This window comes from Populus trichocarpa, chromosome 1 (genome assembly GCF_000002775.5).
Source record: "Populus trichocarpa isolate Nisqually-1 chromosome 1, P.trichocarpa_v4.1, whole genome shotgun sequence".
In the NCBI taxonomy this organism is placed as follows: Eukaryota; Viridiplantae; Streptophyta; class Magnoliopsida; order Malpighiales; family Salicaceae; genus Populus; species Populus trichocarpa.
Window position 1 is genome coordinate 31,918,678 of NC_037285.2, and position 12,113 is coordinate 31,930,790.

The 12,113-nt window shown below is 34.8% G+C and overlaps 1 protein-coding gene and 1 pseudogene across 1 annotated transcript; both read right to left on the reverse strand.

Annotated features, from left to right (window-relative positions):
• Window positions 1-2,185: 2,185 nt before the first annotated feature.
• LOC112326515 (GDSL esterase/lipase At1g29660-like) lies at window positions 2,186-2,866 on the reverse strand (annotated as a pseudogene).
• A 5,309-nt stretch (window positions 2,867-8,175) lies between these two features.
• On the reverse strand, window positions 8,176-11,810 carry LOC7465006 (flocculation protein FLO11). Its single transcript, XM_024592588.2, has 2 exons — window positions 11,075-11,810; window positions 8,176-8,958 (listed from the first exon to the last, which is right to left on the reverse strand). Exons 1-2 carry the CDS (start codon window positions 11,324-11,326, stop codon window positions 8,443-8,445), a joined length of 768 nt encoding a protein of 255 aa, XP_024448356.2. The 5' UTR covers window positions 11,327-11,810; the 3' UTR covers window positions 8,176-8,442.
• Between the last annotated feature and the right edge of the window lie 303 nt (window positions 11,811-12,113).

Consider the following 12,113-nt stretch of genomic DNA (forward strand, 5'->3'; position numbering starts at 1 on the left):
CTGTGTAACTATCAAGTTCTTTGGGCTAACCTACACTGACATCCCTCAAATGTATGCCTATTGTCAATTTGGTCCTGGAACTCATAATTACATGAATGTGTTCATACAAGCTGCACCGCCACAACAAACAGAAGGGTCACATCTAGCCCTGCCCGGTGCCCCACTATCAGACAAGGCCTTGGCATATCCAAAGCCAAACCACAGGCAACATTTTTTCCTTTTCTTTTGACATGGGATATCTTCCAAGCCCTGAAGTTATTGAGGTCAAACTTTCATCTTGGATTGAGTCTTCTGTCACAGAAAAGTCCACTTTATTCTGCTCCATGCCCTTGACCACACTATATGCTCTCCACGGCAAATCTCATTCCCCGTAACATTGTTGATGCTCCATGAGTAAATTGTTTCTTTAATATTTTGACCATGACAAGCCAAATCTTCCAATTTGACGCAGAATGGAAGCATGGTAAGCAGATCATAAAAAGATAAATTGTCTAGCTGAAAGGCTTGATTACGTGTTTTTGTTTGGAATATAAAGGTAGATGAATTGTCCATCAATAAAATGTTTTCAGAAGCATAGCTTAATATTCATGAGGTACAGAAAAGTATATGTTGCCCCATTTCTTGAGCTGCTGTTCTAACATATAAAGTTAATATCAGCTGTGAAGAGACCAAGAAAACATAAATATAAAAATAGTTGTTATCTCTGAAGTCTGAATTATGTTCCCTTCAATTAGAGCTTGATTTTAACTAAATGGCTGATATCATAGGGGTAAGCATCGGAAGGGAGAAAAGCAGTGTAGGATCTTCTTGCGGTGAATTAATTGGTTGAGAGCCTCGGTAGGATGAAAAGCGTCCCAAAATACATATTCAGTCCTATTTTTGCATGGATTTGAGTTTGGAATGCATTGACCATCACTGCGTACTGGGCAGCATCCAACATCTACAACCTTGAATCCTGCATCAATGCACAAAACAAACACTTGTCATTATCTAGCTAGAAATAGTAATAGTAACATGCATTCACGGAGCAGTATTATTAAACTTAGGTATAGCTCGGTTAAAATCTAATTTGAAAACATAATTTATAAAAAAAATCATTTCATATATTTTTTAAAAAATCTTGAAACAATAATGTTTTAAATTAACTTGGATCAAGTATAATTTATAATCTAAATTTTGTTACTAGAAATGAAATTGACTAAATTTTATAATTTTGTTATGGAGAGCCAAATAACTTCTATTTTTATTTATGTATGGATGAAATCTTTTTCATATAAAATTCTCATGATATAGAAGACTTATCATAATTGAAAATTCATAAATCATGCTAAAATCATCAATCAAGTTGTTCTTCACAAAAGCATGTAATGGGGGGTCACATCAAGATAATTATTTGGGACCTATGATTGAGATGATCATTGTTATTGGGGCCATCCAATTGTTCAAATAATGCGTTACCTAATTTATGGTGTTCTGGGGGGGAAAAAAAAAGGTTGGCTAGAATTTGTTCAATCAATTTTGCTACTATTATTATTATAATAAAAGTTAAATATAACTGGGAAACCATTGTAAATCAAGAAATTTTTAACTATCAATTATAATAGTAGTTTTACTTTTAATTTTTTATCTTTACACGAGATGTATTTTTAGCTTTTTTTTTTCCCAACAAATAAATGGTGCCCGCGCCATTAAAAAAACACATGCGATGATTCCCTGTAATCAAATCTAGCCATTCGTCATCTCACTAGATGTGCACCTTTAATTGCTTATAATATTGAACAACTAAGACCTTGGCAAATTGTTCAGGGGTGTATAGCCTGCTTGTGTTGTAATAACCAGGCACAAAGTAGTTGTTTAGGTAGTCATCTCCCATCTAATATTTATTGTGCATTCAATTATTTGTCTACTTGGAATATTGAAATATTAATACATGATTCAAGTTGGGTTTTAAAAGAAAAATTAGATTGCGAGATGATTTGATTAAATTTGAATGATTTAATAAATTAATCTGTGATTTGATTTATCTGGTTTGATTTAAAAAAATTTAAAAAAATATTATTTTAAAATTATTTTTAAAAAGATATAAATTTATTTTAAATTAACCCGATTTAATATATGTTAGACATTACTTTGATCTTTGAACCAAATAATGCGCCGATATGGGTTAATAACTTTTGACAACACTGCATAAATGCAGTCAGAATAATTAATTTGGTACCAGTTGCTTTCCAGTCTCATCACGAATGCCTGCTCCCCCAGATGCATAATTAACACCAATTAGTATGTCCCTCCCTCTAGCAGTTGCAAATGATGGAATAATTTTGTCAAGGCCCAAAAGTTCACCTGCACATGGCAGAATGTAGTATCTAATTAGCATCCAAAATATGCCAAAAAAATAAAAATCATGCCGCATGAACCAGCATTTCCAAACCAAAATGCAAGTGATTATGAGTAATTAAGCAGAGTAAGGAAGGCAGGACCTATAACATCCACCGTGGTTCGGCCGTTAGTAAACCTTCCAGTGGTGCTTTGGTTAAGGAAACCGATGCCGAACGGGTGGTAATTGGCTTTAGCAACGGTTGCAAGGTGGTTGTTGTTGCCATTATCTGCCAAGGAGTCTCCGAAAATGAAAAAACACGGCACTTGTGGAGCTGCATGAGCACAATAATCTTGCAATTATGACACCAACTTCAGTAGCACAAGTATCGCATAGCATGTTTTAATCTTGCATGCCATGTCTAATCTATTAGAACAAAGTTTGAGAAGGGAAGGTAGAAAGTTATGTAGAAGTAAGTGAATCGCCAAAGTATGAGAACTGAGAAGGGACCGCAGCAATGGTGCTAACAGCTAAGGTATGCCAAAATGTGGGAATGAGGCTGTTTGTTTAAGAGGTTGCGTCTGCTTTTGAAGCCAAAAACAGGCGCAACCTATTTGGTTTTCCAAAACACACTTTAGGATCCATATATATTTGACAAAAAAATACAGGTCTGCGGAAAGCAACTCTCAGCTGCTTTCCACAAACTTGCGAATGATACATTCAGTGGAGAGTGAAACTCTCCACTTTACTCTCCACTGAACGTTCATAGTGGAGTTCAACTTCACTGTGAACATGAACAGTGGTGTATGATTCCGGCCAGACCGGGTCTGATCTAAAAGTAAATACATTAAACCATGTCCGACATAGTAAAAAAAAAATTATTTTTTATATTTAATTGTGTTTTATTGATGAAGTAGCATTTGCAGAATTTGATCGCAATCTCAATTTTGGTCATGATTATATTTTACCTGATGTTGTTGCGCACTTAAGAAACCAAAGAAACTGTAGTCCTTGTTGGATGTATTTCATACGTGATGGAATTGTAGATAGTTTAATTGAACAATAAAATATATTTTATATAAAGTATTATTTATTTCATGATATAATAACAATAGTTAAATCTACAATATTTAAATTCAAAACCATCAATATATATATATATATATATATAACCTCAATTTGAAAAGCAATTTTTTAACCAAACACATTAAACTACTTTTTGTTCAACCTCAAATTCAACCATAGTTTTAACCAAACATATATAAATATCAAACAAACGTCAACTAAAAATACTTTTTATAAAAATAATTTTTTTCAAACCACAAACACAGCAGCTACCGCAATACCAAACACACTTTAACCTTGGTAGCCTTGTCTTTTGTTTTTCTTTTTCTTTTTTTTGTAACCATGGGTGTTCGAGCCAGTTTACGTATACCTCGACTAATATCTTAGGCCCTGAAATTAACGATTAGATAAGTTTTTAATGACCCTGAGATTTATAACATTGAATTTATAATTTTTAAATAATAAATTTAAAATTTAACCAGTTAAATTACACCATCAAAATTTTGTTATCATGTGTGGATGTAGCTAGTTTTGAAAATAGCCTTATCTTAACTCTTGCCTGGTTCAATTTTGGTGGCTTGGAGGAGCGACCACTCAAGTGAGCCTCCTACTTTTTTCAACACCATGGCTATAAGATCTTTAGATATTGAGATGGGTTTGATGTGTTTGTGTGTTTACGCGCGTGAAATGATGTAAAGTTATCTGTGTCATAACCCAATTTTTGACCTATTTTAATTATTATTATTATTTTATTTACTGGAAAAAAATAAAAAAATGATGATGGAAAAATAATAATAATGAAATAAATGAAGAATGAATTAAAATTTGGGTTAAGGGCAAAATGATTGAAAGTTTTGGGGTTTAATTAAACTTTGAAATTAATCTAATTAAACTTGAAATTAATTTAATTAATCTAATTAAGAGTTTAATTGGAGAATTGATAAATTTTTAGACTTAATTAAGCTTGAAATTAATTTAATTCATCCAATCAAGGGTTTAATTGGAGAATTTGATAAGTTTTGAGACTTAATTAAGTTTGGAATTAATTTAATTAATCCAATCAGGGGCTTAATTGGAGAATTGATAAGTTTTAGACTTAATTGGACTTTGGATTTAATTAAATTAATGAAATCAGGGACTTAATTGAAGAAATAGCAAAGTTTGGGGTTAATTGGGGATACGATTGCAGCAGATTAAAGTCCAAGGACTAACTTGTAAAAGGCGCCGAAATGCAGGGAAAATTACTGTTTAAACCAGGGGTTTAATTATAAAATTTTCGAAACTTCATGGGTCAAAGTGAAAATGGCCACTGATTATCTCCAAACGGCGTCGTTTTGAGGATGCTGTTCATCTTCTTCTCCTTTAAGCCAGTGACCGTTTCTGCAGTAATGGAGGACGCCGAATGTTGCAGCAGTAATCGTCGTCCGTTGGCTTCAGTAATGGGCACCTTAATGGTGGTCGACCCTCAGCCTGCCGCCCGTTACCACCCGCCGAACTCTATATAAACGGAGGAGCACCGAAAAAACAGGGGTTGGTTGGAGAGGGAGACAGAAACGAAAGGAAAAAAAGAGAGCCACGAATAGAGGGGGACCAGAAATAAACAAGCAGAAATAAAAAAGGAAGAAACGCTGAAACAGGCCGGAGAGATTGCTGGCCCTCCTTCGGAACTCCAGCTTAGGGGATTCCAATTTCCCCTCTCCCCAGAGCACAGGCTCAACACACCAAACGCACAGAGACATAGCAGAGGAAATGAAGCAGACTCAGGGGGGAGAAAACGAACACCAAAGGAAGGAAACAGAGGACTAAACCCAGCTTTGGTTTAGTCCCAGAATTCAAGCATAACACAGAATAAAACAGAGCAAGAAAACAAAGAAAAAAACAAGCAGAAAAGGAAGAATCACCCGAGAGAACCGACATCGTCATCTTTTTAATTCCTTCATCTCAAGAACTGAGAAAACAGAAGAACGCAGAAAAAAAAAGCAGAAAAGGCGGTGGGCAAGGCAGCAAAGGAAAGCAGAAGGGAAGAACCTAAGCAGAGGAAGGCCACCGTGACCAGCACCATCGTTGCTACTGCTTTCGATTTTTTTCAGAACCAGGTAAGTAAGCTTCACTTCCCCCACTTTTCATTTTAATTCACTCCCTTTACCTGCACATGCACGCGTGATTTAATTCACGCGTGCTTTATGTTGCCCAGCCGGGTCACTGGCTTGGGCCAGTGACCGGGCCGGGCCGGGCTGGCTGGGTCCAGCCCAGCCCCCACATGGGCTGAGCTAGGCCCAGCCCTCAAAAACATAAATAATAAAAAATAAAAAAATAAAAAAATAATAAAAAAAAAAATGTGTATGCATAAATAAAAATAATATAAATTTATTAGTTTATTCACTGACGCCAGAGTCAGGAATAAAAATACCGGTTTAAATTTATATTATTTTTATTCATTATATTTTATTTTATTTAGCTAGAAAAATAAAAATATGTGGATATGTAAAAATAAATTTATTTTATTTGTTTATTCACTGACGCCAGAGTCAGGAATAAAAATATTGATCCAAATTTATTTTATAGCTACGTAATATTTACCAACGCCAGAGTTGGAATTATTCGTAGTTGAATATTCACTGGCGCCAGAGTCAGGAATATTGCAAGTAAACCATCAGAGCATAAACCAATAAATATTTAGCAATTTAAGACAAAATCAGCAATGCAGTCTGCCTCAGGCAGAACGTTTAAGGGGTGATAATATCTTTCTTTTTACGTAACCAATCCCGTACCATAGAATCTCTGTTGACCAGTTAGGGTTCCTAGTGACCATAATACTAGGTGGCGACTCCTTAGACAAGACTTTTCCCCTAAAAGAACAAGATGCCAGATATCTGTTCTTTTTTCCATAATCAAAGATTATATTTTAGGGCCGCCGCGATGTCGGGTGCGACAATCTGTATAAATAATATTTTAATTCAGAATTTTAAATTATTAGATGAAATTTCAGAATAATTTTATATTAATTATTAATATTTCTTTCAATTATAGGTTTTTTTAAACTTAAGATTTGCAAAGGGTCATTTTATCTTGAATATCAAATATATTTTTCAAGCGTGTATAAATACACATTTAGCTTGATTATTTAATTTAATTAAAAAAGGAAGTGGAGACCGTAGAATTTAAATTCTTAATTGTATAGTTTGCAAACAGTTGATATTATACAAAAAAATATATATATTTAATAACTATATGGTATTGACAACGAAGTAAAATAATGCATGAATCTTCCAAAACACGATGACCACCTTGAAATTGAATTATTTTCTTCGGATATTGTTATCTACTTATCTTCATCAACAACAAAAAAATGAGGACTCAAATCTTTCCGAGGATCTTGCATTAATATTAAAAGTTGGTTTTAAATTTATTTTATTTTATTTTTAAAAAATTTTAATATATTAATATTAACAATATATTTTAAAAAAAATTATTGTCAATTTGCCATTCTACTTCGTTTAAAAGTTGGTCCCGGACTCGCATGTCGCTTTCCCGTGGCTTGAAAATTACCATACCTATATGTTCAATGCCTCGATAATATCAACAAGATTGTCTAATTATAGCGTGAGAGCTCCATATCTGCCCCCACCACACACAGCCGAAGCCAAAAAATCCATGGTATCCAAAGGCTGCACAGCAATACATTTTGGCTCCTTTTCAGCCAACTTTTTAAAGGATACTTCGTGAATATCCGGTGCCAAATTGCTCTTTTATGTTAGCTGCTAATAGAAAACAAGGATGATTTTGTCTCTAAAGGAAAATCTCCTGACCCAAAGAGAAATTCAGGAATGTGTTTTGCCGTTTATGACCCACAACAGGGATAGGCCAGAAAGAGAAGATCGATCCTTGTATCGTCAGTCACTTGGAAGCTGCCAATGCATGGCCAAGTAAATTTCAACTCTGATGCATCTTTTCTTTCTGGGCGAGATGAAGCGAGGGTGGTTTTTGTGGTATAGGAATAGTAAGCTGCTGTTAATGATATCCAGAATGCCAGGCTACATAGGGTTCATGGCATATTCAAGCAAGTCTTGCGGAAGCCAAGCTACATAGAGCCAAGATTAATTCCTACTAACCCAATAAGCTTGATAAAACAGACTTGTAAGATAGGGTTATATAAAAGCCCATACTTCTACTAGAAAACCTCTAAGCCATAGTTTGACGTGTGGACTGATATATTTATGGGTTCACTCCCCTTCAAGAAGAAGGCACCCTCCACTTTCTTGTCCTACACCAAGCTGACATGGGACATGCAAAGGCCTTTTTTTTTCAAAGATACACAAAAGGGAAACACCATAGGAATAGAAGGTCCTTGCCTTTCACCATTTTTGAAAGGATACCCTTCTGTATTTCCAGTTCCACATGGCAGCTTGCTTGGACTTCTCTGCTCACAATTCCCTGGCAGGCTGGCACTAGTCTTTGGCTTGGAGGTGTTGATCCTAACGTTGTATGATTAATCAAGCATCTGGAGCTCATATCTCATTTTAATTTATACATGTCTTCAGGATTTGTGTTCATATTGGTAGTTATGTTAATTCTCGTCAAATGAAAGTTAAATGATTAGGGATTTCCACCAAAATATCTCGTTTTCAAATCCAAATGTGGATTGAGATCTTGGGATATGTTGTTGATGAACCTTTCGATGAACAATTTCTTTCTTTAATGTGCATTTAAATGATTCAAAAATAAAAATCAAGAAGCGAGAGTATGAATAGGACATAAACCACAGAATGCAAGCAAAAAAAACCACTAAAAAATTGTGCATAAAACAATCTATGCTCATATATAATCTAACAAATAAATCCATCCGTCCTCAAGGATATGGAGATGTCAAACAAGCCCAAAAGAAAAAGAAATATTGATATGTGAGAAAACAAGAGAAACAAGCTCACGAAAGAACCAGCAAAAGTACTGGCAAGTTGGTAACCACCTCGTCACAGCCTTATGCCTGATGACTGCTGAGTGGTGTCGATCTCAAAGTCATCTACAGCTAAAAACACACTTTAGACATTACTGTCAAGACCTCACTTAGTCTCTTCTGGTTTTTTCTCCTCTATTGTTTCAGTAATTTTAGTCTTTTCTGCTGCTGCTCCTGGTGTGACTTCACTTGTTACTTTCTCTGTGTCTACCTTTACAGGAGCATTGACAGTTCCTGAAACTGGCACTGATTCAGCTGGAATTTCAGATTTCACAGTTTCTTGTCCAGGCACCACTACAGGTTCTTCAGTTACTACTTTTTCTTGTTTGATAGGCTCCTCAGGCTTTTCCACAGATTGTTCCTTCACTGCTAATGGTTCCTCCTTTGCCACTGCTGGCTCAGTAGGTTTATTAGTGCTTTTTGATGTTTCTAATTTCTCAGGTGCTTCGGTTACTACTTTTTCTTCTTTTACTGGCTCCTCGGGCTTTTCCACAGATTGTTCCTTTACTGTTGATGGTTCTTCTTTAGCCACTGCTGACTCGGTAGGTTTTTCATTACTTTCTGATTTCTCCGGTTCTGCTGGTGCTTTGTCACTTTCTGTTGGCTCCTTCCCTGCTTCATTCTGCATAGAATACCATTTCAACCATAAGATATCTCAGAAGATTCAGAATCCAATAGACATGCAGATTTTACTAATATATAGCCATGTAGCTTAAGATAGCCTTTCAAAGCAAGAAAAAGGATCGCGTTTGAGTCCTTTAACCGTCGCTAGTGTTTGGTTATTGTCTCAAGACAGAAAAAACAGAAACCCTGGAGATAGAAGAGACATGTTTCTGCTCCTTCTGTCCTGAAACACTTTATACATATTTACTAGTAGATCCACAAGTCCCAATGGGACACCACAACTGATCCTCCACGGCTTGGGACAGGGCCGTGCCGGAGCACACACAACTAACACCAGTCTTTTGTCAGCCATTAGGCTGAATAATAACCTATCCAGTTAATTGTTATGTAAACTTGGTGATGCAAATGTAATTGTATCTATAGACTAGCACAGCAAGTCAATGGAGTGCAAGGAGCATAGCAAAGAGGCTGAAAGGCACGTTCCAAAATTTAACTAAGATCACCAACAATCTGACACAGCTAATCGAATTGGTTGGAAACAATTTATCAGAATAATCCAAGCCCCAACAACCAGTACAGCTATATATTCTTTGATGGATGTTTACTGCATCCAGCTAAACCCTCAATTCCGGCACCATTGACTAGGGACATTCATACATATCCGACCTCTGTTGCTCAACAGTTTGCTTTCAATTACTGCCTGCATTTATTCTTTATATACCAAAATCCGTTGGTATCAGAAAATGTTTAAAATAAAAGTATTTGTATACTAAAAAAAAGGACACAAAGATAAAAATATAAAATAAATATGTGATAAAATTTTTAGTTAATTTGTATACTTTCAAAATAAAAAATACAGGATACATGTCTTTCTTCTGTATCTTTTATCGAGGGGAAATATATATTAAAAAGAAAAAAGAAAAATCAGGGGGGCAGCTGTTAAAAACTTTTCATCACTCCCAAGGTTATGAAAATGAAACCACACAAAATATGGAGAAAAAACATGGAGGAACCAAACAACAAGTGGGTCCTCAAACAAGATTTTTTTATGCAAGACATCAAATGAAATGCGAAATAACAAAGTTGAAGAAACCTTACACAGGCTTTCCAGTTCAAAGAATCTAAAGCTTTTAACTTTATTGCTTACCATATCCCAGAAAACAAATAAGCATGGTACAAGTAGCTGCAAACTCAAGTTTTACATAGAGAAAGAGGTCTTTGTGGGAAAAAGTTTTTTGAAAAAAAAAAAAACGGAAGGTAAATTAATTATTCATGCCGACACAACAATATAGACAAACATAAAGACATTTGGGACTGATTAAATAAATTTTAGGAAATTAAAATATATAATTGTAATGCTTGAGAAATTATTATACAGTTGTGTGCACGCACTCAACACAATCATGTCACTAATGTTAGATATCGACCCTGTAATATTTCTCAAGTGGGATTGAATATCAATTCATTTGCAATTGAAATAATTATTATATAAACTAGGTATATTCTTTAATTATTTTGTCAAAACATTGACAATTAACTGGGTTGCTTGTGTTAATTTTATAGACACCATAACAAGAAGAACCATGCATGTATACAAGAGAATTTTCAATTTCGTTTCCTATTCTTGACCTACTCCTAGAACAGCAGCAGAGAAATTTCACCAAGAAAAAAAAATCGAACGTCAGATTATAAGAAAAAGATTTGAAAGGGACAAGTTTGACCATTGAAGTTTGAAGACAAATCACATCAATGGACACTAATTAACCACATAAAATTAGGAGGTTAAATAATTTATTTGTAATAAGAGAAATAATTAGAAGAAAGAGCAACCATCATCTGTTACTGGTTATCACAGAGCAAAAATGTAGAAATCGATCGATCGACTTAATTTATGTAACCCAAGATTTAATATTAAATAACAAAAATTATATTTAATCAAGACTCTTTCCAGATATAAAAAATAAAATCAAAATTAACACAAACTGAAGAAATATTTTTTTAAGCACGTTTTAAACATATAATAAAATCAAAATCTTTCCTTTTTGTGCCCAAGATATAAGATTGTGTAGAAAGAATTAATACAGTAAACAATTTTTTTAAAAAAAAATCATTACCTCCTTGAACAAATTACTTAGAGATCGTCTCTTACTGCTATCATCAACAATCTCAGCCTCCACCTTATTATCAGCACCAACATCACCAGTATCTTTCTCAACATTGACAACCTTCTTCTCCTCTTCCTCCACAGCAACACCCTTGTCTACAACCTCATCACCACCACCTGTTGCCACCAAAACTTCCTCCTTGACCGGCTCAGGAGTCTCCCCCTCCTTCAACACCTTCGGCTTGGTGGCACAGGCTCCCATATTAATTATTTAATCCCAAAAACTTTTCTAAATGCTTTTGGGATACCTTTATACGTTAAAGAAACTTGAAGAAAGACTCAAGAACAATATAGAAGGACAAAGAGACGGAAAGAAAATATGGGAAACTCAAATATAAATAGAAGAAGAAGAAGAAGAAGAAGGATCAATCATAAAAGTGTGGGCTGCTAATTTTTTGGTTCCGACAATCACTCTGTGGTGAAGGGAAGTGATATATATGTGTGTCTATATATATATGAGAGAGAGAGGCAGAGACAGAGAGACAAGAAAAACAGGGTTTGGAAGAGTTGCAATGTTTTTATGGAAGTGTGATGCTTGTGTAATATTTTTAATGTCTTAATTAATTTGGGATTATGTTAAAACAGGTGTCACAGGCTGTACGAGAGAGATTAGGAGAGGTTTTGAGAAGGCTAAGAAATTTGAGGGGAGGGGAAGAGAGGGAGAAGGAAGGAAAATGGATGGCTTTTGTTTAAGCGGGGAATTCGAGAGGTTTTTCTTGTATTTGTTTATTTATTTATTTTATTTATTTATTGGTTTATGTGTGTAAATTTGTGTGTGTTGTCTATTTCTTCTTCTTCTTTTTTCAATTAATTTCTCCCGTAATTTACAGCAAGGAAATGGGGCAATTGAGTTGGCTATGGTAATGTGGGTCCTAATTCCAGGTTGGCCTAATGACACTATTGATTTCACATAATAAAACCTACACTTAAATAATTACGTTTTTTTTATTTTGTTTTTATAGAATTTTATATAGGATTTATTGATTATA

What these genes read in the sequence shown, in the direction of transcription:
- LOC7465006 (XM_024592588.2), bottom strand. Translation starts at nt 11,326, where the DNA reads ATGGGAGCCTGTGCCACCAAGCCGAAGGTGTTGAAGGAGGGGGAGACT. An exon ending in TAAGTAATTTGTTCAAGGAG is followed by an intron (nt 8,959 to 11,074) that starts GTAATGATTTTT and finishes TATTCTATGCAG; the next exon opens with AATGAAGCAGGGAAGGAGCC.